Raw genomic sequence first — 27075 nt, 5'->3', positions numbered from 1 at the left:
ACACACGTTTCCTCACAACTAGACGGCTGCTTTCTCCAGCCTGTTTGCTCTAGGGTCTGTAATGTTTTGAAAATCCTATGTTGATATTGTGGGAACTGTTGCAACTCCAAGTGTTCCTGTCTAATCCAGTATTCACGCCACTGCCTGCTGGGGAGGCTCTGCGTGTGCCATGTAGAACTTACTGGAACTGTGAAGTCAAGTACAGCCTGGAATCAGGGCAGTCACATTTATCCCAAATAGTTGCATTTTGTCCCCTATTTCTACCTCCTTCAGCGAATCCTTTGGCTCTCCACAAATAAACCAGGCAGAGAGTTGAAGGGCATTGCTTTTATTCCAGAGCTGATCGTTCTCGAGGGAGAGTTTGACAATCGTCCTTCACTTCCTCCCTCAGCCTCCTTCCTGGTTCGCGATGCTAATAAGAATGAGGACGGTCATCGGCGAGTGGAGGAAGTAAAAAAAAGGCGAAGGCTGTACACATTTGAGTTCATGTTTGGCGTGTCGGCCTTTATCTTGTGGAGGCGAGGAGATAAAGAAGTGAAATTAAGGTTACAGATAAATTCAGGGAAGGACCCAACCTGAGGGAAATATAATACTGTTTCCTTCGGTTAACTCGACGAGGCCGTTGTCCCGTTTCTAACAGAAGTCAAACGGTTCAGTTCTCTCCGACGGCCCTGTAGTGGGTACAGACTGTTTCCAACAATATCCAAAATGTCACCTCCATTTTAAACACCTTCCTTCTGCAGAGGAACGATTTTCTAGCATAAGATTAGGGAAAGGAAGTGGGAGAATGGTTTAAAGTTTCCAACCACAGGAGCGACACACCAAAGAAGCTGTGGGACCCAGGGTGCGGCCGAGGGCTGGGCCCACACGCCGTGCTGCCTCAGGAGGCATGCCAAGCTCGGGTTCACACCTCCCCGGGCCGGGTTCTGCCCAGAGAGAAGCATTCCAGTTCTTCTCGCCATTAAGAAAGAGCCAAACCCAGTGCGTCTAGAGGAAGGCCACATATACCGCATCGTCTCTGCAGTTTTCCGGGAAGAACTAGACCAGCGGGATGGGTCTCCAGACCAACCCTGGCCGGAGCTCCAGGCCAAGGAACGCTGGGCGAGTCCACGACGTCTGGTCAAGGGCTGTGCCCGGCGTTCAGGTCTTGAATATCAGGAATCCCCCGAATGTGGTGCCTGGCGGGTTTCTCTTTATGACCGAGCCCTGGGTTAACTCGAACCACACTCTCTCGCCTTTCTGCAGCTCGGCCATCGTGAAGGTCGTGGCCATGCTTCCACCCTTCCGCTCCTCGGTGGAACTGACGGGGGTCTGATGGTGACCTCCCAACACCAGCTGCCCAGAGCCTGGCCCTGGGCCAAATTCAACGCTCACTGCAAACAGATAGACCCCGCGCTCAGGGGCTCGGAAGTAGCCGTGTTCAGGGAAGTAGCTGCTGCCAATGTTGATGTAAGTAGCGTTGAACTTCACCGCCTGTAGCGCAGCCGTGCCTTCTGGAAAGCCAGCATAGAAGGCCACAGGGGAGCCTGGAATAGAGGAGGAAAGTGCTCAGTGACCATCTCTCACTCCCTCAGATGGGAAACGAAACCCTGAGACCTGCCTTTCTCATCTTATTAAAGTAGGAATAGGTCACTATTTCCAGATAACCTAGGTGTTCCCAATAGCAGCTCAGAGAGTGGGAGCCACTGGCCAATACTCACTAGGTCACTGAGAGGAAGGAAAATACAAGTCCGTTGTCTCTTCGAGTGTACATTTTTAAAAAGCACTTTCTCATTGTTCCCTTTTCCTCCCAGCATCCTGAGAGGTAAGTACCCCTCCTCTGAGGACACCTTGAGCCTTGAGTGCTTGACTGGTCGTCCAAAGCTGCGTGGCTTGCCGATGGCAAGATAGGGCAGGAACCTGCATCTCTGACTTGCACACTACTGCCACCTACTGGGGATCTTGAGATACTCAAGGGCAAGAGAGAAAATACTATCTATCTTCCAGGTAATAATGCTAACAGAGGAGAGAATGAAAGAACACCAAAGGATCCTTCCTGCTGGACGTCTGGCACAGGACCTTAGAGAGAGGAGAGCAGGTGGGACCGGACAAGAAGACTCTTCAAGCTGGTCATCTTAGTGTTTTCAAACTGTGGCACAGAGCCCTGGGGTTACAGATGGGGAAACAGGCCCAGAAAGGGAAAGCTGGCTCCAGATGACAGACAATAAATTACCACACTGGGAGCTGTCCTTGGATCTCCTGATTTCTGGTGCTCTTTCTAGGTAAAGACGCATTTTAGCCAGCCACAGGAAGACAAGCGAGACGAAGAGAACACAGGTGGGAGGCCCGCCAGGCCCACACACAGGCATGGAGCCACGGGGAGCCTCCCCGTGAAGAGGGCGAGTGTACAGTGAGGAAAGAGCCAACCCGACTGCCTGGCCAAGACTCTCAGGCGGGGTGGGGACAGAGCCAGGAAGTGGAAAGGGTGAGTCCCATGGGGGGTTCTGGCCATGGCACTGAACTTGGCACAGATGAGGTCATGTTCCCCATGTGCTCCCTCAACTCTCTGTGTGTCTCTCTGTATCGCTCTCTGTGTGTCTCTTCATTGAGACCAAACTCCTCGTTTCTTAGGGGATAAAACCAAGCAAGGTCCTAAAGGAGGGACAATTGGCATTGTGGTTAGTGACTTAATCCCATCTACTGCCCCAGCTCTTGGGCTCCCGGTCCAGCAATAGTCTTGTGAATGTCAAAATTTTGCTCTTCTTTAGTTTTGGAAAATTTTCTGAGAACTGGAGAGGTCAGAATAACTTTCCCATTTTGTAGTAAGTGTGTCACGTCCAAGACCCGCGGCTGGCTCTGCAGTTCCCCCAGCAGCCAGGAGGTGGGGCACTCGCCCAGCCGAAGGGATGGCCGCCCAGCGCGCCCTCTGCTGGTACTTGGCCCTCTCTGCACCCGTTGCCGCGAGCCAGTCAGCCTGCCCCTGAGAGTCCCGCTTTCCAGGCGACCCTCCCGGCCCCTGGGCCCGACCTGCCCCTCAGAAGGCTCGAGGTTTGTGCTTCACTGATTTGCTGGCAGGTAAACTGAGGGTGGGCTTCCCTGCAGGCACAAATTCAAGACCTATGGCCTTTCTACAAGACAAATAAGGGAGAATTTTTATTTTTAAGGAAGAAATGTTTTTGAAATAATAAAATATTGCAATGGTAAACTCAGACACCTAAACCATCAGGCACTTGAGGCCTTGCACCACTCGCAAGAGGAAAAAAGATGGAAGACTTAGTATAGGCAGACAGAGCCTCGGCCCTGAAAATGCTGGGGAAACGGGAAAACGTTGACTGGTTTCTACTAAATGTTATACCTTACGTCAGGTACTTAGTACATGGATCTGTTAGTCTTCATAACAACCCTTCGATGTAGGTAGTGATTCGCCCATTTTACAGAGGAAGAAACCGAGACGAGTAAGTGGTGCTTGAGACTGTGCTCTGTCTACCGCCCCCAGGCACACAGGCCTCCAGGGCCAGGAGGGAGAGCTGGAGGAACAGGGAGAGCTTGGGCTGGGATCCTGGGTCAGACCTCAGACTTCCCACATGCCAGGCTACACCAGGGTATAGACAGCCCGGATAGCGGCCTCGTACCCAGTGCTGTGTCTGGATGAGCAGGTGGCCATAGCCCCGACGCCAGCCTCTCTGGCAGCGGAGGATCACCTGGGGCACGGAGTCCAGTGGTCCCTTTCCCAGGGCCACACTCAGGGAGGGGCCCGGAAGGCTGGCTGCACATCACGTCAGCCTCAGAGCCAGCTGCCCAGGCCCTGGGGCCCCGCAGGGACCAGGCGTCAAGGGCCTTTCTCAGAGAAGAGCCAGCACCCTAGAGACAGCTGGACAGGGTCCAGGGCTCTCTGTGCCACTTACTAGCAGTATGAACGGGACACGTCCCCTGACTGAGCCGCAGGTAGGACGGCAGTGACGATGAGCTGTGGTGCTGTTAGGACGACTCAACATGGCCAAGCCCAAGAAAGGCACTGCAAGGGACCTGCGCGGAGCAGCGAGATGGGCCAACTACGTTAGCACAATGAGCTCCTTTCAGGGCCCAGTGCCCTCCCTGGATTCCCGTCTTGCGGGGTACTGCCCAGGGCAGGTGACACCAGCCCCTGTTCCCATAGTTGTATACGGGGGAGCTGATTAAAGACGCATGGGGTGAGGCAGGGTGGACAGGAAGAGCTGAGATGAAGGGACTGTGGCACGCAGAAAAGGGAGGCCTGCCCCCTTCCGCTCTACAGGCCGAGTGGCAGCCAGCCAGCGGGGTATCTGGGAGCCTCAAACATTCCCATGGCAGGCCTCTGCCCGCTCACTGACACTTGGTTCTTGTGAGTTCTACCTGCTTCTACTTCAGGTACCATAGAGGCCCCTGGCCCTGCATGAAAGGCAGATCGGTGCAAAACTGGCCCTGAGTAGTCCTGACCCTTGGTCACCCCGTTCTCTTTCACCTCCCCTCCTCGGAGGCCGAAGAGCTGCTAGCAGACAGCCCTGTCCTCCCAGCCTCCCCCAGCGTCCCCCTGGGCTCAGGAACTCACCTGCCTCCCAAAGCACCGGCCCTTTGCCAGGCTCATCCGCCCAAGTCTCCGCTTGCTTCCTGTCCCTCCTCCGGGGAGCTTCCAGCCCTTTCTGCTTCTTCCCTTTCCTGCTCAGCATGGCCTGCAGCTTCCCCAGGTCCAGGCTGACGTTGGCCGCCACAAGCCCTTGGAAGTTCCCGAAGAGGCTGTGGAAGAGGCGCTGGTGCCGCTCCAAGTCGCGCTCGGTGGCGGCCAGCGCCTCGTGCAGCCCCCCGAGGGAGCCGTTGAGGGACGAGGCCCCCGCAGCCTCGCAGCACCGGCCCGCCCGCCGGAGGTCGGCGTCCAGGCGCTCCAGCTCCCGCGCCAGCGCGGCCGGGGAGGGCCCGCCGGCCTCGGCCACCTGCTCCAGGGTCGCCAGCCGCGCGGCCAGCGCGTCCCAGGCGAGCGCCTGCTCCTGCAGCCCGCTGGCGGCGTCCCGCAGGCCGGCGTGGATCTGCTCGTAGCGCAGCGGCAGCGGGTCGGGCGCCTCCTCCGTCATCCGCTCCATCACCTCCTCCCCGAAAAGGGCGGCCAGCACGGCCTCGTGGCGCAGCGCGTCGTCCAGCAGGGCCGTGAAGTAGCTGTGCAGCTGGCCCACCTCGGCCCGCATGTCCCCGTGCGCCGCCCCGCGCGCGTCCGTCAGCGCCCGCAGCTGGCTCCGCAGCCGCGCCCCGTCGGCCCGCGCCCGCTCGCCCTCCGCCCGCTGCGCGTCCACCGCCCGCGACAGCGCCGCCACCGTGCCGCTCAGGGCCTGCAGGGACGAGCCGTCGCGCTGATGCCGCTCGTCCAGGCTCACCTGTGCCTCCTCCAGGGCCCGCGTGGCGTCCCTCTGCCCCTCGCGGATGACGTCCAGGTCGAAGTAGAGCTTCTGGCAGTTGCAGTCCTTGACGTACTTGATGAGGTCGGCGTGGCCGCCCTGCAGCTGCTGGAGGGTGAGGTTGAGCTCCAGCAGCTGCCGCTCCATCTCCTCCTTGTTCTCCTCCATGATCAGCGACTTCTCCATCAGGATCACCCGCAGCTCGCGCAGCGCCGTGTGGTTCACCTGCAGCTCCTCCAGCTGCCGCTCCACCTTGCTGATCTGATCGAAGGTCTCATCGGACTCCGAATACAGCTCCTTGATCTCATCCACGTGCTGCGCCAGCGTGGCCCTCATGTCTGCCAGGGTTCTCTGCAACTCGGCTTCCCTGCGGCCCGCGGCCGTGTGCAGCGCTGACAGGTTCCTCTGCAGCTGGCCCAGCCTGGCCTGCAGGCTCTCCGGCTCTGGCCTGGCGCCTGCCCCTGCCGCTGCTGGGACCAGGCTGCCGTTGGCCCCCACAGGCTCCTGGGCCTTAAGGAACCTCTTCAGCTTGGCGTCCACGTCCACCTCGACCTGGGCGAGGGACTGCTGCAGGGAGAGGTGCTGGGCGTGCATGCGTTCCTCCACGTCCTGCCGCAGCTGCCCCACTCTCTGGGCGTTCTCCTGCACCTTGCTCTCAAATTTGGCCCCAAGCTCCTGGAAGTCAGCCTTGGCCACCGTGCCCTCCTGGACCCCCTTGATGGCCTGTTGGTTGGCCTCCACATCGAGAGACAGGTTTCTCACGGCTTGGGAGAGGCTGTGCAGGCTTTGGTTGAGGGTCCTCCAAATGGGGCTGAAATGCACCTGCAGGAAGGCATCCATGTGGGGCAGTAGCACTTGCTCCAAGGATCTGCCAGGCACCCCTGCAACAGAGACACGCTTTTACCCAAGCCCTGCAGGAGCAGACCCCCCCCTCCCTGGGCAAGGACTGAGCGGGGGGGGGGGGGGGAGTCCTCTGAGATTTGGGCCTTCCTCTCGTCCCCTCGGGTATGAGCAGGCTCTTCTCAGCCCCTGGAGCCTGCCACTCACCAGGCTCTGTCTGATTTGCCTCAATGGTGGCAGCTGTGAGGTTGCTTGCCAGGGCCGTCCAGAGCCCCGGGAGGCCATCTGCCACCTGGTGAATGTCATTCTGGAGATCTCCCAGCAGGCGTTCCTGCTGCTGCATGACGTTGCTGAGCTCTGCAGCTGGGTGGCCTGAAGACACATGAGAGATAAGTGTCGAGGTCTAACTCCCAAGGCCTGGGTGGATCGGGTACAGAGAAGTTAATTTCCAAGTTCAGGTGGAAATATCAGGGAGGTGTGTGCTGATGTCCTCTGAGCAGGAGCTTAGCAGCCTTCAGCTCCAGAAGGGGAAATGCATGGCACCTGAGCCCTCACCCTCATCCCGGCACCCACAGCAGACATGACTAATCAATCACAGCACACTTGCCTCCTCGGCTGTGTGGACATGGCCTCTCCACATCATTTGAGGCAGTCCTTGTCTAAAGGTAGGAGTTCACCGCATGATGAAACTCATTCGTCATCCCAAACATGGCCCAGCCTTGAAAGGCCTCACAAATGGTGCCTCTTAGTGGTTCTGTGCTGACTCTAGACCAAGGATAGTATGATGCATATAGGAGAGCTTCTTCTAGGCCATGGAATCCTGTACCATTCAAGGGGCAGGAAAGGTGCCAGATGAAGCTTTCCTTCCCAGAAAATGGAGTCAAGGAAAAGGGTGTGTGTGCTTCGCCAGCAGGTAGTAATGGAGGGCCCTGTGACTCTGGCCTCCTTGGTGTGGGGGGAGGCAGACACAGAGCCACAGAAGGGCCCCTGCTGATTCTGGGCACAGAGTTTTCCTGAAATGGCACTGCCCTATGAGAAGAGAAAGGCCTGGCACGTGGGTTCTTTCTGCCTGCCTGCCCTTCCTGCACCTTCTAGGGAAGAATCATACCAGGTTCAAAGCCGACTGGCCCATCCCAAGGCTCCTGGAGGCTATCACCTAGATCTTCATGCTCAGGGATTGCCGTGGGATCTGCGGAGAGGAGGCAACAATGGTGACCCCACAGGTCAGAGGAACTGCCTGACCTCTAGGGTCAGAGGTTGGAGGGGAGGGAGCCACAGGGGGAGCCCTACCGTGGTGCTGGCAGTCAGGGCCCACAAAGCCTGGGCAGCACCTCCAGGCCACGGAGGCCAGCACCTTCTGCTTGACCTGGTACACCGGCTTCTGTGCCATGCGATACCTGGGGAAAGAGGGGGCCAGCTTAGTGACTCCAGGATGAGTCAGCATAGGCCTCGGATGGACGGCCCGCCTTGCCCCATCCTGCCCCCACTCACATGACTTTGACTTTCTGGCAGTCTGGAGTCCCCTGTGGACATGGCTGCTGCGAGTGGACGAGGAATTTCTCTGTTTTGCAAGCAGCTACAAAGGTGACCAGCCTGGACTTCTGGTACGGGCACCAGTTACTGGAAAAACAAGCCAGAGGAGAGGGCTGCTGAGCCACGCCCAGGTCCCACATGACCCTTCCTAGAGGTCAACAGTGGTGCCAGTGCCCCCCTCCCCCTGCCTCCCTGCCCCACCCAGTGCCCGGGATTCTAGAATCCGTTAGTCCTAGAGGGGAGCGCTCTGCACTATTCAGCCCTCAGCTCCAGGACAAAAGCTCCACGAAACCCACCTGCAAGGGCACCTGCTCCACTGCCTTCCAGGAAGCCCCTCGAACTGGGGTCAGCACAGAGAGGCTGAAGAGCGCCCCCAAAATCACACAGCAAAATTACCCACGGAGCCAGGAAGGGCTCCCACTGTTTCTCTTGGTGTCAGGGAGAAATGCTGCTGGGGCTGGAGGGTCCTGGGTTCGAATCCTTCATCCTCGGGCTGTGTGACCTTGAGTGAGGCACTTAGGGAGCTCCCCCTTCCCCATTTCTCAGATGGAGATTATAATACCCTCCTCCAAGTGTGCGGGTGAGTACCAAGGGCCTGGCTCCTGACAAGCGCTCAACGAACACCGCGGCCCTGCCCCGTCACCACTCACATCGTTCCTCACCACAGACCAGGCTGCAGGGAGGGCACCTGCTCCCTGGCTGCTCCCCATTATGGCCATTATGGAAATGGGCTTTCAAATGGTTGTGGGAAAAGGCAGCTGAGCTGAGCAGTCCCTTCTCTGGGAAAGGTCCTACAGGATGGTTTGGGGGTCACATTCAGCATCCTGAACACCTGAGAGGCAGCCTCTCCCTTTACCAGTGTGTGTGGTTGCAAATCCCAGGAGCAGGGGTGCTCATGGCTGGCACCGCCCCAGCGCACTGATCTGGTGGCAAGCTTGATGGGCTCAGTAGAATAGGTCAGAGGGTCCTTCACCTGCTAATCAGCTCCCAGAACGGAGCTCTCCGGAGTTGCAAGTGGCAATGACCTGCATGGCTCAGTTCGGCTCAGCACCTCTTGGGCATTGGGGGCTGGGCTAAAGCCCAGCGGCACTCAGTGCCAATATGGCGGAACAGGTCTTCCCTCCAGGGTCCCCGGGAAAAGCAGGCAATCTCAGAGGGCGTGGACGGTGCCAGGACCTGGGGAGACTTTCAGAAGGAGGTGCTAATCTGGCACCAGGAGCTGTGGCAGAGGTGTACGGCCTGCTGAAATGCAGGGGAGGGGCTGCAGAGGTAAGGAGAAGCCAGGCTGGGGGGGCCTGAGTGCCAGAGGAGGAGCCGGACCATGTCCTGAAAGCACAGAAAGTTGTGGGGGCTCTGAGCGGGGAAGTGACATGACAGGGCCACCGTGCTGGGTACAGAAAGGACAAGAAGAGGCAAGGCAGAGGTAGGTGGCTGTGTCAGGGATCCAGGTGGAAGATACTGGCAGGGGCCATGGGTGATGGCAGTGGATATGGAGAGAAATGGCCACCCTTGTCAGATATTAGGAGGCAGCACTCAGGGCCTTGGAGATGGAGTGGCTATTGGGCTGGGGTCTTATTCTCTGGAGCTGGCCTCTGTCCTGGGGCTACCAGGCACACAGAGATGGGGGTAGGGCAGGGGGAAGGATTGAGGGGAATTGAGTGACCATATCTGTTTTGAAAGCTGAGACACCCCCCTCCTCAACAAGCCTAATTTCTCACTTGGCTCCCAAAAGCCTGGCAGCCAGCTTTTACCCTCTTGGCAACAGACTGAAAAAGCTTGTCAGGAAAATGACCCCACTCAAGAGGAAAGATCTAAAAAACAATGACATCAGGGCCTCCCCCAGTGAAATAGCCCAGCAGAACATATTATGACAAAAGAGGTCAGAAAGCCCCGTCCGCACACCCAGCTTCCCATCAGCTTCTTAGTCTGTCTACTCTCAAGCAGGCGGACGTCCAAGATGACCCCCGAGAAAAGTCTCTACTACAAAAGAGCGAGGTCAAAAACAAGCAATTGGGAAAAACATCAGCTTGGACGAAACCAACACTGTGCAGAGAAGTCCCTCAAATTTGTATTAATAGCCCCAGATCTATAAGAGAAGTTACTGCATCCAAGAAAGAACAGGAAGCTATTTTAAAAATGGGAGAACAGAGAACGAAAGAACCCTCAGGAATTAAAAATATAACAGTAGAAATGCAAAAGAGACTTAATAGAAATGTTAGAGGGTAAAGTTAAAGAAATTTTCCTAAAAGAAGAGCAAAGAGAGAAAGAGAAAACAGGAGAGGAAAGATCAGAAAAATAGATCCTGGAAATCCGACATCCGAACAATGGGATTCGAGAAAGAGAACAGAGGGAGGAAATCATTGATGGAAAAAAAAAATCAAGCAAATATTACAAAAGTGAAGGGCTTGAACCTTCAGATTCAAAGGGCCCACAATATGATGAAAATAAACTCAATGTCATCATGAAATTTTAGAACTCTGGAAATGAAGATAATTCTATACTTTCTAGAGAGAAAAATCAACACACACACACACATACACACATCAGCCCTTAGAATGGCCTTGAACCCCTCAACAGCAACACTAGAAACTCGAACACAGTGGAGAACTGCCTTCAAAATATGGAATGGGGGCACCTGGGTGGCTCAGTCAGTTAAATGTCTGACTCTTGGTTTAGGCTCAGGTCATGATCTCAGGGTTATGAGATCAAGCCCCACATCGGGCTTCATTCTCCGCTCAGAGTCTGCTTGTCCCTCTCCCTCCTGCTCTGCCCCTTCCCCTGCTCGCACTTGCTCTCTCTCTCAAATAAATAAATAAATAAAATCTTTTAAAAAGTACAGAGGAAAATATTTCCAATTTAGAATCCTATACCCAGCTGAACTATCAATCAAAGTGAAGAGAGCAGAATAAAGACAGGGAACAAAGCCAAAGAAACAAAAAAATGAATACAGTTGTTTATTCCAAGGAAGACCAAAAATATGAAGTGTGCAGGGGATGGGGGAGGATTCATAGGTTTTTTTCAAGTCTCCACTCTGAGTAACATACATAGTTGGATAAACGTAAATACTCAAAACGACAATATGGGCAGATGATGGATAGGCAGTGCGCGTGTGTGCACACGCGTGCACGTGCATGCCTTCTTGCACGCCTATGCACGCATGTTGGGCTTGGGGTGTGGAGTGGGAATGAGAGCTGAATCACAGATAATGCTACTTCCCAAGAACTAGCAATATAAACATGTTAGTTAGAGACACAGAGGTAAATGCCAAGGGATTCCCCTAAACAGTTAAAAATCATTGCCTTTGGGGACCGGTGGGGCAGGGGCTTCTGACTGTCTCAACCAACTTTGCAGGTTTGACTCTAAACCAGAGGGTCGGCACAGCTTTCCCATAAAGGGAGAGAGAGTAAATATTTTACATGAGACGGACTACATAATTTGTAGTGTCCAGTGCACAAAGAAAATGCGGGACAACAACAGAGATTAAACCAAGTGAGAGACCCTTCTGTGGGCACGCCCTGTGTGACCGGTCACATGCCCATGGAGCTGGCCCTGATTTTAGGCAAAGAATGTTCACTCAACACGGAAAGAGCAACTGCAAAAGGTCTGGACCCAGAGTTTGGGGATCACAGGTGAGACAGTCAGCTGCACAGGCTGTTCCAGGACCAGAAACTCCAGCCTCCACCCCACCCCCACCTGGGCCGCATGGAAATGCTGGAATATGGGCTCAGGCCTGAGGAAAAGTGTTTCTCTAAACCAGTGGTTCTCAGGGGGTGGGGGTGGGGGGTTAAGGGACTTCCTTCCACTGGGAGGGTGGCCGTGAGACTGGCATCTAGTGGGCAAACACCAAGTGTGCCCACTGAACACCTCGGAATGCACACAGCACAGCCCGGCACCCCCCACGGCCAAGAATTAGCCAGTTTCAAATGCCAGTAGTGCCGAGGTTGGGAAATACCCACTCAAAACAAAGTTTTGTTTGTTGCTCACCCTCTGAACTGCTGTGGAGGGTCCAGAAGGCCTGTGCCCAGGCGAGCTGGGTCTGGTCCAGCCTGCCAGGCAGTGACTGGGACTTTCCACCTCGAGCTCCTGGAACGGGAAGCAGTGCTGCCCACCCTTCCTGCCCAGGAACTTTCTCTCCTGATCTGCCCAAAGCTCGGGCTCTAACTATTCTCCCTGCCTATGCTCCCCCTCCCTTGGCAGCCCTATCCCCTTGGCATAGTACAGGCCGCTGGCCCAGAAGCCCTGGGAACATTCCTGACCTTTGCTTTGGTTTCCTCCAGCTCCTGGCAGCCGTGTGCTGGCCCTCTGAGCCTGAGCCCCCAGCCCAGCTCGCAGAAGCGCCCATTGTTCTCACGGAGCCCTCTTTGCACCCTCATCTCCTGGGGCCAGCCTAGAAATGAGTGCGGGGATCCTCCAGCTGGATTTGGGCTGCCCTGGGCCTCTGACACGACCCCCACCTGAGGCTTTGCCCCAGTCAGGAGAGTGTCTGCTGGCCCCTTTGGAGCTTTTAATGGGAGCTCGGAAGCCTGGGCCTCCCCCCTCCCGTCCCCCTGGATTCAGGGTGACCTTGAGCAAGGCCCTTCCCCCCTCCCCAGTCCTGGAAATGTGGAGAAGATTCCCACTTCCGGCCCCTCCCTGGGGATGGAGGGAGGGGCTACGGGGGAGGCGGAGCCAGCCTCTAGCAGGGAAAGGGCTGAGAGCCGGAGCCTCCCGCATTATGGATGTGCTGCTGCCACCGTACACTGGGACACTTAAATGCCAATGAAGCCCACCTCTGGCTGCCCCTTAAGCCTTTCTGGGGAGGAGGATGTATTCTCAGCATCCTTGCTTTCTGGGACCTTGAATGCGGCCTTGAATATGACTACTCCGGGGGAGAATTTTGCAGGGCTTTGTCTTTGAGCTGGAAAGGGGCCTTGGCAGAGGACCCTGAGGCCGACTCAATGTCCAGAGTGGGGGTTCCCTGAGTGTGCCCAGGGCCCTGTGCTTCTGACAGCAGGAACAGGTGCAGGAGGTGCAGCCATGGCCATGACCCGTGGCCTGGGCTCCACCCTGCTCCTGTGTGACCTCCAGCCGTCTGCGTGACTCCTCTGGCCACGAGCGCTCAGCTGCAACAAACCACAGACGCTGCTTGCGCGTGGGCCAACGGGAGCTGATGCTGGCGGGCAGGGCCAGCTGGGCAGCTGGGAGCTGCCTCCTACACTACCACCCATCTCGGGGGAGACGGGGCAGCGGGCACCTGGGATTTGCAGCCCAGTGGATGCTCTGACCTGTCACTTAGAAGCTGGGTGACGTCCCCCTCCCTTGAGCCTCACAGCATGGAGACAGCAGAGAGAGCAGCGCTGTAACCTCAACGTGGAGATGGGGCACCTTGCCCAGGGCTCAGCTTGGTCCCCCACGCAGGCTCCGTCCTGCAGGGGGCGCCTGGCTCTGAGGAGCCCACATCCTAATCGGGGCTCAATCCCATCCCACCAAAACCAGGGAGCATCAAAAGAGCCTCCTCCCACGGAGTCCAAACACACATGTTGCTGGGGTCCCAGAGCCGTGGAAAGCACTCAGCCCTGCCCTGCCTCCACCCCGGGACCAAGCATCTGGCACCAAATTGTTCTGTTCGAACTTCTCCTTATAAATAGTCTAATCTGGGCCCATGTCCAGGGCCTACCAGGGCCTACCAGAGACAGGTGTGGGGGGCAAAGGCTGGCTGGGAGGCCTGGTTCCGGCGGCCAGGGGCTGAGGGCCCACCAGGCTTGTCCCTGATGCTGCGGGCCCCACCTCCCCTTCCCCCTGTTGCAGGAGGGAGGCTGGAGCAGCATTTCCGCCTCCCCCTTTACAGAGCACGGGAAGCAATCAGCCCGAGGAAGCCGAGCAGCACTTCCTTCCTTTCACACCAGCCCCTCCGGAGGCCTTGACAACCTGAGTGGGGCCTGTGGGGGCCACAGCTTCTGGGGTGTGGGAAGGAGACCCAGCAGGCCTGCTGGGACCCCCTGGATTCCCCGCCCTTCTACGTACATTCGCACATGCTCCGCGCACACTGGGACCGCCGAGGGGGTGGCTGAGTGAGCTCCACGGGGCAGCGCACGAGTCCCTCCCCACAGCCAAGGGGGTGTGGAGAAAGAGGAATGTCTCCTACCTTCTTCTGATCCACCTGGAACCCTGAGCCTCTCTTTTATCAAAAGGAAGCAGGCAGCCCAAAGAAAGGGGCATGGAGCTAGTGGCTTTGGGGAAGGGAGGCTTGGTTCTTGGACCTGAAATCAGAGTTGGGTGGCTGGAGTCCCCCACCAAGAATCACCCGCACCACCCAGCGCCGACCTGGCCCAGTGGCGGGGCAGAGATGGGACCCCCTCCTCCCCACTTGGCCAGCCCCTCCCTCCCTGAGAGTCTGCGAGCACTTGCTTATTCTTTCCTCTCCGTGGGCAAATCTGCTTTCGGGAAAGTGTCCAAAAACACATTCACCTTGAAGCGTCAGAGCTGACTAGAACTGTCCCAGGAGAATTCACTCTGTAAGCCAACGTGACGGTGAATCTCAGCGAGCCTAATGGAAGACTCTGGGTGGGTGTAAGCTGACCCCCTCTCACTCTCCAAATCCATATAAACACCCTCACCAAGCCTGGTTTGTGTGTGTGTGTGTGTGTGTGTGTGTGTGTGTGTGTGTGTGTGTATCTGGGGGGGGGGCAGGGGTGCAGCAAGCATACTAGGCACATCTGGGGGTCAGCGCTGCTTCTGAGTGCTCAGGGACCAGAGCATGAGCTCTGAAGTCAGACTTAGATCCTGGTTCTAGATTTCCTTAGCTGTGTGATCTTGGGGCAGCTGCTTAGTCTCTCTGAGCCTCGGGCTCCTCGGCAACACGGGCTGTTGGGAGCACTCGCTGAGATAACACTTGGCAAGGTGACAAGCCTGAGATGGACCCCGTAAAGGACGTGCTGCTCTGACAGTGGAGGCCCTGGAGGAGGAACCCACAGGCGCAGCACTTATCAGCAGGGGGCCCCGGGCCTGGACAAATACAAGACTGGAAAATGGTATCCTGGTTCAGTCCCAAGACCATCCTACCCATTTCCAGAGGGGCACTGAAGCGGAGCTCCCTGGATGCCGTGCTTCCTCCTTGTTCTGGAAATAGAGCAGAGCACCCTGTCTGCTCACTGCCTGTCCCTCAGGGCCAGCCTGAGGACCCACACCAGTCCCCCAGGGCACTTAGATAAAAATCCAGTCCCCAGGAGCGTCTGTCTTCTATGACTTATGCTAGGCCAGCCTCACCTAGGCTCAACTGTCAGAGTTTACTTACTTCAAAGAACAGGAGCCACTGCCAGGCCAGCTGGAAATTTCTGGAACTATTGTCCCTCATCACCCCATGCTAAGTGGTTGGTGGCAAGAAATGCTCCTGCCTGACCTCTAGGTCCATTCCCTGCCATGGGCCAGGCAGGGCACTTCCTGTGGCGCCCAGTCCGGGCTGCCTGGGGGTGGCCTCTTGAAGGGAGCCTGGCACCTAGCACCTCATTCAGCCTCCCAGCTGGCCCTGCAGGTAGATAATATTAGGTCATTTCACAGATGGGTAAGTGAAGTCCCAAGAAACCCTGTTCTGGCTGAGCTGGGACTCAGATCCTGTACATGACCTCCCCCAAGGTCGAGGTCCTCCTTACCGTCTGCTGGGGTCCCTGCCGGTGTCCTCAGCCTCTGCCCTCCAGACCCCAGGTGGCCTTGGACTGTGTGGATCCGAGAACCCACTACCTGGGGCCTGGGCTGAGGCCCCCAGCAGCCCCCAGCCCAGGGCCCCCCCCAGGCCAAGCAGCAGTGTCAGGATCATCTCAGCAGTGGGGCAGGCTCAGCCGCAGCAAGTGACTCCACAAACTGCTGGTGAGGGTGACGTCGTCTTCGAGTTAAGTCTCAGAAGGAAAAGAAAGCACAGGGACAACAAAGAGAGGAAGTGGCCTGGGCCAGCCCACCCGGTGAGCCTTGTCCGGCCCCCCCGTCGGCCCCCCTCCACCGTCCCCCACAGAGGCAGCCAACAACTCAGGCCGGTTCCTGTGCCTCAAGAGGACTTAGGTCAGGGACACTGGAGGTGTGGGACACACAGGGAGGTGGCCCCACTGAACACGTCCCCATGGGAGCTAGGAGAAGAGCCCAAGCATGGGGGAGGGGCTGCAGGAAGCGGTCGGTCAGTCTGGGGGAACCTGCTGCCCATCCAGGCCGGTGGCCAGGAAGCGGGGGCCCTTCATGCCTACTCAGCACCTTTCACCCCTGGGCTGTGGGAGCCAGCAGGTGGGCGGAGACTCGGAGAGAGAGAAAGGAGCTGTCCTAGGGTCGCCAGGGCGACCTAGGAGTTGGGAGTTGGGAAAGCCTTGCGTGCTCCTTTGCCCCAGCGGCCCTTGCTGGAGCCCAGGGCTGGGGGCATCCACGGGGCTGGTGAGTCACCAGGCAGCCCAGGCTGGTCTGGGAGGTTGGCCACTGTTGCCTGACAGGCCCACGTGATCCTGACCCCTGCCCTACCTGCCTCCCCTGCCTGACCCCCTCTGTCCCAGATGGATCAGACACAATGGCCCCTGGCCTGAGAGACCCCAGCCGGGCGGCTGATGCAGCCGAGGAATAAGGGCCAGTGATGGATAAGGACGCGTCCCGCCCCCTGCAGACCCCCCTCCCCGGAGGGAGGGCAGAGGGCAGGAGGGGGGGGCTGGGCAGCAGGGGCCCAGGGGAGCCCGACCCCCCTGCCCCACCCCGGAGGAAGGTGAGGGCGGGCCCCCTCCCCCTCCCTCTCCGCCCCGCTGGCCGAGCTCCCAGCAGCCAGCCGCCGCATCATCAATATTTCATGGGCGTCAATAAGAGGCGGCGGGGACGGCGGCTGCAGCAGCATTCTCGCCAGCTCCAGCTCCAGCTCTCTGCAAGAGTCAGCCTCCCTGCCCTGCCCACCACCATGGACGTCTTCAAGAAGGGCTTCTCCATCGCCAAGGAGGGTGTGGTGGGCGCCGTGGAGAAGACCAAGCAGGGGGTGACGGAAGCAGCTGAGAAGACCAAGGAGGGGGTCATGTATGTGGGTGAGTGTGGGTGAAGCAGGGCGTGGCGGGGTGCAGCAGCTGGGAGGCTGGAGGCGGGGTGCCCAGTTTCTCAGGGCCAACCTTATCCCCCAGCCCCAAGGAGGCATTTGGGGTGGGGATGAGGACGCAGCTGTTGAGTCAGGGTCTCCAGGCCCTGGTGCACCCCCATCCCCCTGAACACCACCCTCCAAACCCCCCAGTGTCTGCTTTGACCTCCTCAGGGCCCCAGGGGCTCTGGGGCAGAACAGCAAGAGGGCCCTCAGCCCTCAGACACACCTGTTTGTGCACACACACACACACGCACGCACATGAAAAGTGCATAGTTGCAAGCCAGTGTCCCCCATCCCAGCACCACCTGCAAGCCCCTGGACTCAGATGAGAAGCCACGGAGAGCCTGGAGCCTGAGATGAGCGGGCAGGTGCTCAGCAGCCACGTCCCAGATCCCACCCTGTTAAGAGGGAAGGGGTGGGCAGGGGAGAGGAGTGGAGTCCCAGTGTCTTGTGCAGCCCCACCCCCTCAGCCCTGTCCTGCTGCTGCTTCCGGACGGGTCTGGCCCCTACCTCAGGCCTGGTCTCTCTCACCCCTGTCCTGTCCTGTCCTGTCCACTTCCCCTCCATCCCCGTCCCCCAGACACAGCCGGAAGCAGCCTTTGAAGGGACTCCCAGGCCCCAGACACTGTCTTCACCCCCTACCGACCCCACAGCTTGTCCAGCTGTTCTGTGTGTGTTTGCCCTGACCACCACCCCCCCAACACCAGGAGGAGTAGGCTGAAGCCTCCATTTCCTCCCCAGGAGCCAAGACCAAGGAGAATGTGGTGCAGAGCGTGACCTCAGGTGAGGAGCTCAGGACCAGGGGATATGAGGGCTGGGACCTCCAGGGGCTGCAACCTGGTACTGAAGACCCGAGCCCAGGGTCCTCCTTACCTCCCAGCTGGGAGCCCAAGCTGTTCGTGGACCCAGACCCCCCCCCCCAGACCCCAAGGCTAGACCCAGGGTGGGCCCCCTGATCCCGCCATCGGCATCAGGGCTCCCCTGGAGTCAGAGAAAGGGACAGCCGGGGGCTTCTAGTAGAGCCAGGGGTTTACACGCCCTGGGAAGGGGCTGCTCAGCCTGACTTGGGCAGGCCAGGCCCGTGCGGGGAGGGGCAGGAGGACCAAGGAGAGCCAGAGTCCTCTTGCAGTGGCTGAGAAGACCAAGGAGCAGGCCAACGCTGTGAGTGAGGCCGTGGTCACCAGCGTCAACACAGTGGCCATCAAGACGGTGGAGGAGGCAGAGAACATTGCCATCACCTCTGGAGTGGTTCGAAAGGTGAGACCTGGTCCCCGAGAGGCTCGCTGGGCCGGAGGCATTATTGCCTCATGACATGCAGGGAAGCAGAGCCTTAGGGGCCCAACTGGAAAGTGAGGCTCAAAGCCACGTCCTCTCGATGCTCAGCGTTGGGGAGTTCCCACATTTCACTAGACCCGCGGGCCCCATGCGGTGACAGGCAGCCTCCTGGGCCTTAGACACCAGGCTGGAGCTGCCAAGTCACCGCCCATGGGCCTGGAGGCCAGCCTCCCTGCAGGGCCTGGTGGGCAGCCTTCACCCCCAGGAGGAACAGGGAAGCAGCGCCCCCTTGTGACAAAGCTGTGAGGGTCCTGACCCCGCCCCCCCCACCTTCGTGTGTGCGTGCCTCTGCGTGTGTGTGTGTGTGTGTGTGTGTGTGTGTGTGCGCCTGCCTGCGCACTCACACCCGTGGGCTGCCGGCTGCAGAGAGCACGGGAGCAATAGGGCACTCCCAGGAGGCGGAGGCCCCCTGGGTGAGCTGTCCCAGCACCCACCACAGAGCAGGCTCTGCCTGAAGCATTTTACACTTATTAACTCATTTAATGGGCACAAAATCCCCGCAGACGGGGTGTGGGAATGAGGCCCAGAGAGGTTAAGTAAGGTGTCCAAGGTCCCAGGGCAGCCTGGGGCAGAGCCTGTGCTCCGACAGATTCTGCATGAGTGCGAGGGAGAGTGGGAGTCTGGCTTATATGGGGGCAGATACAGGCTGCTCCCGGCACCCAGCAATGAGGATCCCCGCTTCGGGGAGTGGGTGGGGGGAAGTGGAGCCACCCAGGCACCCACTTGCAGGACCAACACAGGGTCCCCTTGTCCTTGGAGCAGGCCACTGCTCCCTGTCCTCATTCCCAGCTCTGCCCTTTGCTAGCTGTATGACCTTGGGAAGCTATTCCACCCTGTGGCACCTCCATTACCTCCCCTGTGACATGGAAGGGGGGAGAGTGCTTGTTTCACTGAGATGTATGATCCTGCAGGGAAATCGCCCCCCATGAGACTGTTAACCCTGGATCATGGTGAGCACCCAACAGAAGCAGGCGACTATATCATCATCTGTGCCTCTGGGCAGGACCCATAGGTGCTCCAGGAGACGCCAGGCCCCTCACTCCCCCACCCCACAGTGAAAGAGGCCCTGGGGTGGGGCCAGGCTGCCACTGGGCCTCTGAGAGGGAGCCTGGGCCCTCCTCTCTGGCCTTGAAGGAGGGCTGGTGAGCCCATGGAGCCACCCCAGGTCCTAGGGTGCGGATGGCTGCCCCAAGGGAGACCTTTGCTGGTGACACCTAAAAACCAGTCACAACTCCCCCTCCAATGAACCCTAGAAGGATGCAGCACTGCCTGTCTGACAGCTCTGTCATCCTGCTGGCCTCATGCACCTGCCTTGGGACAGCAGGACTAGGCGGGGAGCCACCTACCCTTGGCCTGGAAGGCCTGCCCCAACTTTGGCGGACACAGTTTGGTGTTCTTTTAAGCCCCAATCCACCAGCATGTCCCAGTGGTCGCATGGAAATGGCGGTCCTGTAGAGGTGGATGCTAGGACTGGGATCCCGGCTGATCATCCAGTCTCATCCTGCCCACAGCTGTCACTCAACCCCCCCCCCCGGGGCAGGCCACCTTAGGCATGTGTCTGGCTGGGGGTAAGAGAGTGGGAGACAGGAAGTGGGGAGGATTGTATAACCCCTGCTGGCCTCAACCAGACCAGCTTGAGCCCAGAGCCCATCTAGGAGGCAGGGAAAGAGGAAGACGCTACTAGGGATAGGATGGGCCTGGAGCAAGCCGAACTTGATCCCACCAGCCCCATTGCTTTGAGCTCTGAGGCCTTGAGCTGGATACTTGGCCTCCCTGGCCTTAGGGTCGCTGTATGAACAGTGATGGCATACCCCTCCTCCTAGGATTATTTGGGAGCTAAGTCGGATAAGGGTGTATGATCATGTGATTCGGGGACCCTGAGGGTGGGGTCAGGCCTCAGGCTTCAGGGCTATGGCCCTCCCCCACCCCAGTGTGTCCCACCCCACCAGTCCTCCTCAATGCGGAGGCCCAACCTTGGACTGGCCAGAGACCGCATTAGCTTGGGGGGTGTAAAGCTGGGCTCCAGGATGCTTGGTGCCCCCAGGAGGCCTTGGCATCATCAGGCAGAGCCCCCACTGTGGGCCCTGACGTGAGGCTCTGTCACTCCCGTGGTCAGACTGGTCCTCACACGTCCTTCACCTCCTGCCGTCCACATACAGCAAGGCGAGGAGGGCCTCTGCTCATCTGTGAGGCCAGGGATGAGCCGCGGGAGCCTCTGCACGCTCCACAGCGCCCCATATCCGCTTTGCTCCCCTTTGCTCCCTCACAGGAGGACCTGCAGCAGCCTGCCCCCCCGCAGGAGGACACGGCCGCCAAAGCGGAAGAGGAAGCAGCTGAGGAGGTGAGTGCTGGGCTCCCGGAGTATGCTGGCCAAGCCTGCCTCCCTCCCGGGGTCCCAGAGCCCTCAGGGCAGCCTCTTGACCTTCTGGAGCCCCCTCAGCCTGAGTGTGAGGTCCCCTCAGGGCGGAGGGGCGGAGAGGACTCCCAGCTCGGGGTGGCCGCTGAGGGGTGGGCCTGGAGCTGTGTGTGGTCATTCTCCCCCAGGCCAAGAGTGGAGGAGACTAGAGGGATGCAAGTCGGCCATGGAGGCCCCGAGGAACAGCCCTCTGCCTCGGACCCCACCCCCTCCTGGCACGCGGAGTGCCCAGCCCTGGAGCGTGACCTGGGTTGCCCATGTTCCCGCGCCCACACCCGGCCACCCGCAGGCCTGCCCTCCTAAGCTGCCTCTGACGCCTTCACCTCCTTCACTCCCTTCCTCGCGGCCTCCGCCCCCTGGCCCTTCTGACCCCACGGATGCTGCTGTGAAATTTTGTTTTTAATGATTCCAAATAAAATTCAAGTCCTCACTCCTGGCCATACGTGCCCATGCTTCCGCTCTGGGCCACCTCATCCAGGAACAGGAGCTGGGCCAGTCAGCTGGTGGGTCTGGGAAACAGGTTTGGGACCAGGTACCCTTTGGGCAGACCCTGGGCATTTCGGGAACTTTCTGAGAGTAGGCACTCCCTTTAGCGAGCCCACACTGTTGTCTTTTAACATGGGGGAAGCTGCCCTGCTTTTGGCTCCTCCAGACAATCTCCACCCCTCCCTGCAACAGATGGTAACCTTCAAAGATGTGACGTCCAAGCCCCATGGCAAGACCTCTTTGAGTCCTCGTCAGCACAGGAGGACACGACCCCACGGCTCCTCTTGCCTGCCCGCCCCCGCCCCCCGCCCGGCCTCAAGCTCCCACAGCCTGGAGCTGGGCTTTCCCGTCCTTCACCAGAAGTCCTGTCAAGTGTCATTAGCAAAGAGGACAGCTGAGATGCAAGAGAGTGAGCCTCCGCCTTGAAAGTAGTAAAAATGAGCTCCTCCCAGGGCTGAGCGCTTTACCTAATCTAATCCTCGGAACAAACTGTTGGTATGATCCCAGTTTCCCCAAGAATGAATTGCAGAACAGAGAGGTTAAATAACCTTCCCAAGGGCACAAAGCAAGGAACCTTGGGGACTGGGCAGAAGCCAAGGTTGCCTGGCTCCAGAGCCACCCAGTTAACTCCCATGCTCTGCTACAGCGCCCCTGACTGTGTGGACTCGGCGGCTTATGGCAGAGGCCACCCCCCCAAGGTTTCAAAATCACCTGGGGAGCAGGCTGGCAGGTGTCCTACAGGAAGGGCAGTTGGCATCTTGCCCTGGGGTCTTGTTCAGAGGCGGTAGAGGGATTCCTTTCCCTTTGGAAGCCAGACAGTCTGGGCATCGAAGTGACTTGCCCCAAGCCTCCAGCCCTGGGCGTCAGAGCCAGAGTTTGAGTCCACACCCGAATTCAGACACTACCGAGAGCACCGCTTTCCCGTCCTGCCTCAGTGGTGGGAAGCAGGGGTCAAGGCCAGCCCTGGGGGCTGGGAACCCCGTCAAGCACAGCTGATCAGGGTTGTACCCCAGCCTGCTGGCCATGGACATCCACTGTGGGGGAGGCAGAAAGGAGCAGGAGGCTGCTGGCCCCCCAGGCCCCCAAATCCTGCCCTGGGAGGAGTGAAGGGTCTGGAAGAGGGCAGTCAGGGGTGTTAATGCTCCTGGGCCTAGAACTCGCACACAAGCAGGCCTGTGCATGCCCAGGAGGAGTCGACCTGGGGCCTGAGTGTGCCTGAGAGCTCTTTGGACTGTGAGAGAAAGAGAGGAGGAGTCCCATAAGGTGACAGGGGACAGAGGACACCTGGACCCAGCCCCTGTGCACAGTGCATCACCAGGCTCCCAGTGCCCTCTGCCTTTGCCAAAGGAACCTGGAAGGGTCCCTGCTGCTTCACTCCTGCCCTAGACACATTTTCAGGGCCTATTCCTGGGGTCAAATGCCAATCTAGGTTTGCCCTGTCCAGGAAGCCTGTTCCCACCCCATGGCACCTGCACTGCTCTTAGCCTTCAAAATGCCTGTTGGGGTGCCTGGGTGGCTCAGTCGGTTAGGCTAGGTGGTCTGCTCTTGATCTCAGCTCACGTCTTGATCTCAGGGTCGTGAGTTCAAGCCCTGTGTTGAGCTCCATAATGGGCATGGAGCTGACATTAAAAAAAAAAAAAATAGACCCTCTATTACGTGCTCTGGGTTCTTGGGGCTGTGCCTGACTTGCTGACAGGAACAACTGGTCTCTCCCTATCCTGAGGAGCCCCAGGTGAATGGCTTCCTGTTGAAGCCCCCACCCCCTGCCCCACTGGTGAGTGTGGGGCATCCTTCAGCCCATTTAACCCTCACAATAGCACTTTAAGGAGATTCTGTCTCCCTGATCCGCCCATCAAGGATGGGGACGTTGGGGTTCAGAGAAATGGACTTGCCCTGGGGAGTATTTGAACCCCAGAGTTATGACTGCAGTGCCTGCTGCTTTCGAGCCACTCAGCTGTCTCTAGTATCACCTGCTGGGGCCCAGCTCTGCCTCCCGCAGAGGCTGCGGCCTCCCTGCCTTGTTCTCACGCACTGGGACCGGCACCGGCACCAAACAGCAGTAACAGCCAGCCGTGAGCTGACTGCTGTGGTCAAAAGACCCTTCTGGCCGGAGACTGGTGCTACTGGTGGGAATTTGGGAGGACATGGGCCAGGCTGGGCTCCCCGGAGTCCCTGAGGCAGCAAGAAGGCGACTTCTGCCCACCTTTGTGCTCTGGGCTTGGCCAGGCTTCGGGCCAGAAGGAGCAGGTGTGGCGGCCGCTTGGTTCCTCCATGCTCGGTGTCCCCGCCCCACCCCGTCGGATCTCAGTGCCTGTCTCTTCTACTTGCCCAGGGTTGACCTTATCTCCATTAATCCATTCTCACTGTGTGTGCGTGCGCATGCTTCCAGATACTCCACACAGTGGCTGCTGCTTGGCAGTTTACCCCCCAGCCTCTGCTCCCCCTGCCCCATATAAGAGGCAGGCATGGGCCAGCGGAGTGGACCTGGGTAGGCGGGGTCTTCCCAGGGGTTGAGGCCTGATGAGCCAGGGGGTCATGCCTCTTGGATCATTTTGCTGTGCTGGGGATCCCTGGCTACCTCACTGGCTCTCAAGCCTCTAAGCCCTCTCCCAGCGCCCCTGGGTCCTCACCACATCCTGTGTGCGCCCCCATCCTGGGAAAGGTGACTTCAGCCATCTGAGGCTCGGCCACTCCCTTCATCGCTGTGTGGCCTGGGGAGCGTCCCTGCCCTCTCTGAACCTTGCCTCCTGCCCAACTCGTAGGGCTCTGATGACCTAAGGTGGCGATCTCCTTGCCTGGGCTGGGTGCACACAGGGGCTCTTTCTGTTGTCCCCCTCCACTTCGGGCTGCTTCCTCCCCAGGGGCACTTGCTAGTGACTCGCCCTCTGTGAGAGGGATTTTCTCCACTCTCTCCCCTCTGCGCCTGCTTGGTCCCAGTGGCCGAGGGACAGGTGGCCAGTCTGCAGTGTCCTGGCCAAGTGTGTGGGGACAGCCTGCTTGACGGTTGTCAGGGCTTTAGGGTTTACAGCCCACCGACGCAGATTCGAGTCCCCGCCACGTGAGTTTGGGTGAGCCCTACCGCGCCCTCTGTGCCTCAGTTTCTTCCTATAAACTGCTAATAATACCCATTTCACGAAGTTGTGAAGATTACACAAGAGGCTGTGAAGCTCGGGGGCAGCGCCTGGCACCAGTAGATGCTCGGTAAAAGGCAGCTCTTACTAACGTCAGTTCCAGCCTTGAGATTCTGCCCCGGCGCTGACCCAGCGCCCGCCGGACCCTCAGGGTCAGGGACGAAGGGTCGGGCCGACGCGGAGGGGGGAGGTTTGTGCGCCCCCCTTCTATTCCAGCCCGTCTCTGGACCCCGACCCAAGCCCTCTGCAGCCCCTCACCCGTCTTTAGACCCGGTCGGGACGGCCGCTTTCCCACGGCCGCCCACCGGAGGCCGGGATGTGCTCTCTGGCTGGCGGAGCCTGGAGCAGGGCCGGGTCAGTCCCCGGAGCCCGGCTGCTGGGAAACGCCCCGCGCCCCCCTCTTCCCCGCCCCGCGCTGGGCGGGCCGGCCCTGGGGCGCCTTAAAAACCGGAGCTCGCGCGCCGGTCGCCGCAAGGTGAACAGACCTAACATCGCCGCGGCTCCCCCAGACGACCTCGCAGACCCCCGCAGCCATGGCCAGCAAGGGCTTGCAGGACCTGAAGCAGCAAGTGCAGGGGGCGGCCCAGGAAGCGGGTGAGGACAGCGCGCGACCTGGGGCACAGGCAGGGGCACCCGGCTGGACTCACGGAGCCAGAAGCCCCGGGCTGCGCATCCCGAAAGTCGGTGGGCGGCTCCGGTTCGGGAGGGCCCTCCCCTGAGACGCAGGGACTCGGCTGGACGCCCACCAGTTTAGGGGATGATGCCTTGAGGCAGGTGGGGGAACAGCGGTGCCCCAGGGTTCGGGGCCTGATTTGGGAATTGCCAGGAGCCAATATGAGGAGGCTGAGCGGGCGGGGACCGCCCCACCCCGATCCTGAGCGGCCCCACCTCAGTCCTTACGGGAGGGTGAAGGTCCACCCCGAGAGCGCGCTCCGCACCCTGAGATCCATCTCCGCCCGCTGGGGTCTCACAGGCGCACTGGACCGGATGGGATGGTGGAAGCGGCTTCCTGCCCCTGCCCCCTCCCGCGTTGTTTTGAGCCCCCCTACCTCCCCCGCCCCCCCCCCAAATAATCATTTCCTTCTAAGTCCTCACCCAGAGGGACTCCCCACCCTCACCCCAGACGGCAGGTCCCCAGCCTTGTGTCTCCACCTCCAGCTCTTTCCTCCTCAGACCTGAGGTTACACAGTTGGGGTGGGGTAGTGTAGACTGGGGCTAGGGAATTCGAGGAGACCCCTGGGCCCACCAGCTGCAGTTCCTCCAGTCCCAGCTCAGCCTCCCTCAGGACTCCAGCTCCCAATCTGTCCTGCACATATCCCAGTCAACAAACAACACCCTCCTTCACCAGTGCCCCAGGGAACCCCCACAGTTGTTCCCCTGAAACAAAAATGCTACCAGGAAGCCTGTCTAGGGACCTTTCCTTTTGGGCCTCACTTTCCCCATCTCAAAGTTGGGTGCAAAGTCTCATTCTCTGTGGCCCTGACTGGTTCTGTCATATAAGGCCCCAAGGGGGACAGGAAGGTGCGGGGGGGGGGGGTTGTGAGCCACAGACCCAGGGCCTGCCTTGACCCCCCTACACCTCCGTGGCCCAGGGTCTGAGTAAAGCAGATTTTTTCCTGTTCAGCAGTAAGGATGAGTCAGATCTCTGGAGGCTGGAGCCACTTGCCTGCTCACCCAGCAGGTGGGACCCACTTGAGCCCCTGGAAACTCTCTTCACCACGGGCACCAACTCTGATCCAAAGAACATGGCCGACCTGGGAGGTGTCACCTCCCCTCTCTGGACTTCATCTCCTAATGCCTTAAGTTGCCTACCCAGGGAGGCACTAGCATCATTGCTTGTGTGCCTCTAGGGAGAGGCATAGGAGAGAAGCCGCAGTGAGAGGGCCTCTTGCAGAAGTGAAATCCAGACCACTACAGGTGGAAAGTCAGGCATCTGGGCCAGGTTTCTGCAGGAGACATTGTGAAAGGGGGATAGGGTTCTTCCTGGGCCATGCCCAGGAGCAGCGACAGCCCAGATGCCAGCTCCAGCCTCTGTTGGGATATTTTCTCTGCAATCTTGGAGTTGGGAAGAGAAGCAGGCCAGAGGGGAGGAGCCCAGAGTTATAAATAACTAAGAACACCCTAGAGGCATGGAAAGGGCTCCTGTGCCTTGCTGGCTGGATGGCCTTAGTCAAAGGATTTCGATGGCATTCGCCCCTTGGGCCTGTAGGACAGACTACTCTAGAGAACAGATGGGGGGTAGCAATGGTGGGGCCCCTGTAGTCAGCAGTGTCTCAACAGGGGCTAAAGGCCACATCTCTCTGTTCCAGTGACTGCAGCAGAAGCATCGGCCCAGCAAGTGGTGGATCAGGCCACAGAAGCAGGGCAGAAAGGTCTGGTGGGCTAGTGGGCAGGAGGGTGGGCAGCCCCAGCACACTCCGCACCCTATTCAGCCCTCACCCAGAAACGCCCTTTCCTCCGGAGCCCCTCTATGCACCTTGCTTCCTGGGAATGGAGACCCAGGCCAGGCTAACCCTACAGGGCTCTGGTTCCCAGGGCCTGGCCCTCATCTGCTTTCTCTTTTCCTTCCCCAGCCATGGAGCAGGTGGCCAAGTCCACCCAGGAAACCATCGACAAGACTGCTAACCAGGCTTCTGAGACTTTCTCGGGTCTTGGGAAAAAATTAGGTTTCATGTAATGACATAAGGGAGACATGGATGCCTGCCCTCCAGGCCCTGAGCTCTGGCAGGCTCCTGGCCTGCTGCCTTATTAAAGCACTTGTTCCTACCTTGTGTCCACTTCATGCCTCTCCACAAGCTGGGCCCAGCCCTCTCTGGCCTAGAGCTGAGCCCCAGAAACCCAGTCTGGACATCCAGAGTTCCTGCATTCCAAATTCGGAAAAGCAGA

At 58.9% G+C, this 27075-nt stretch overlaps 3 protein-coding genes across 4 annotated transcripts; 2 read left to right on the top strand and 1 right to left on the bottom strand.

Moving 5' to 3' along the window:
- Positions 1-312: 312 nt before the first annotated feature.
- Positions 313-15576, bottom strand: MMRN2 (multimerin 2). Its single transcript, XM_040624547.1, has 7 exons — positions 15383-15576; positions 7713-7841; positions 7512-7618; positions 7330-7410; positions 6429-6593; positions 4547-6262; positions 313-1526 (listed from the first exon to the last, which is right to left on the bottom strand). Exons 1-7 carry the CDS (start codon positions 15544-15546, stop codon positions 1141-1143), a joined length of 2748 nt encoding a protein of 915 aa, XP_040480481.1. The 5' UTR covers positions 15547-15576; the 3' UTR covers positions 313-1140.
- Positions 15577-16507: 931 nt separating this feature from the next.
- On the top strand, positions 16508-21002 carry SNCG (synuclein gamma). Of its 2 annotated transcripts, none has more exons than XM_008696140.2 (5): positions 16508-16771; positions 17563-17604; positions 17894-18078; positions 20426-20497; positions 20701-21002. In XM_008696140.2, the coding sequence occupies exons 1-5, from the start codon at positions 16546-16548 to the stop codon at positions 20719-20721; spliced, it is 546 nt and encodes a 181-aa protein (XP_008694362.2). In that variant the 5' UTR covers positions 16508-16545; the 3' UTR covers positions 20722-21002. The 2 variants fall into 2 exon arrangements, with proteins under 2 accessions (XP_008694362.2, XP_008694364.2); XM_008696142.2 differs by having other exon boundaries at positions 16531-16771; positions 17951-18078.
- Positions 21003-24640: 3638 nt separating this feature from the next.
- Positions 24641-26955, top strand: ADIRF (adipogenesis regulatory factor). The gene is made up of 3 exons (XM_040623839.1): positions 24641-24783; positions 26499-26561; positions 26763-26955. Exons 1-3 carry the CDS (start codon positions 24723-24725, stop codon positions 26864-26866), a joined length of 228 nt encoding a protein of 75 aa, XP_040479773.1. The 5' UTR covers positions 24641-24722; the 3' UTR covers positions 26867-26955.
- Positions 26956-27075: the final 120 nt, after the last annotated feature.

This window comes from Ursus maritimus, unplaced genomic scaffold (genome assembly GCF_017311325.1).
Source record: "Ursus maritimus isolate PB19 unplaced genomic scaffold, ASM1731132v1 scaffold_7, whole genome shotgun sequence".
Classification (NCBI taxonomy): domain Eukaryota; kingdom Metazoa; phylum Chordata; class Mammalia; order Carnivora; family Ursidae; genus Ursus; species Ursus maritimus.
This window is presented reverse-complemented; position numbering and strand designations above follow the sequence as displayed.

Coding starts and splice junctions, on each gene's coding strand:
- MMRN2 (XM_040624547.1), bottom strand. CDS start 15,546: ATGATCCTGACACTGCTGCTTGGCCTGGGGGGGGCCCTGGGCTGGGGG. Junction 7,619..7,712: donor TGCCAGAAAGTCAAAGTCAT/GTGAGTGGGGGC, acceptor CTCTTTCCCCAG/GTATCGCATGGCACAGAAGC. Junction 6,594..7,329: donor GCCAGTCGGCTTTGAACCTG/GTATGATTCTTC, acceptor ATGTGTCTTCAG/GCCACCCAGCTGCAGAGCTC.
- SNCG (XM_008696140.2), top strand. CDS start 16,546: ATGGGCGTCAATAAGAGGCGGCGGGGACGGCGGCTGCAGCAGCATTCT. Junction 17,605..17,893: donor GGTGCAGAGCGTGACCTCAG/GTGAGGAGCTCA, acceptor TGACTTGGGCAG/GCCAGGCCCGTGCGGGGAGG. Junction 18,079..20,425: donor CCTCTGGAGTGGTTCGAAAG/GTGAGACCTGGT, acceptor GCTCCCTCACAG/GAGGACCTGCAGCAGCCTGC.
- ADIRF (XM_040623839.1), top strand. CDS start 24,723: ATGGCCAGCAAGGGCTTGCAGGACCTGAAGCAGCAAGTGCAGGGGGCG. Junction 24,784..26,498: donor GGGGGCGGCCCAGGAAGCGG/GTGAGGACAGCG, acceptor TCTCTGTTCCAG/TGACTGCAGCAGAAGCATCG. Junction 26,562..26,762: donor CACAGAAGCAGGGCAGAAAG/GTCTGGTGGGCT, acceptor TTCCTTCCCCAG/CCATGGAGCAGGTGGCCAAG.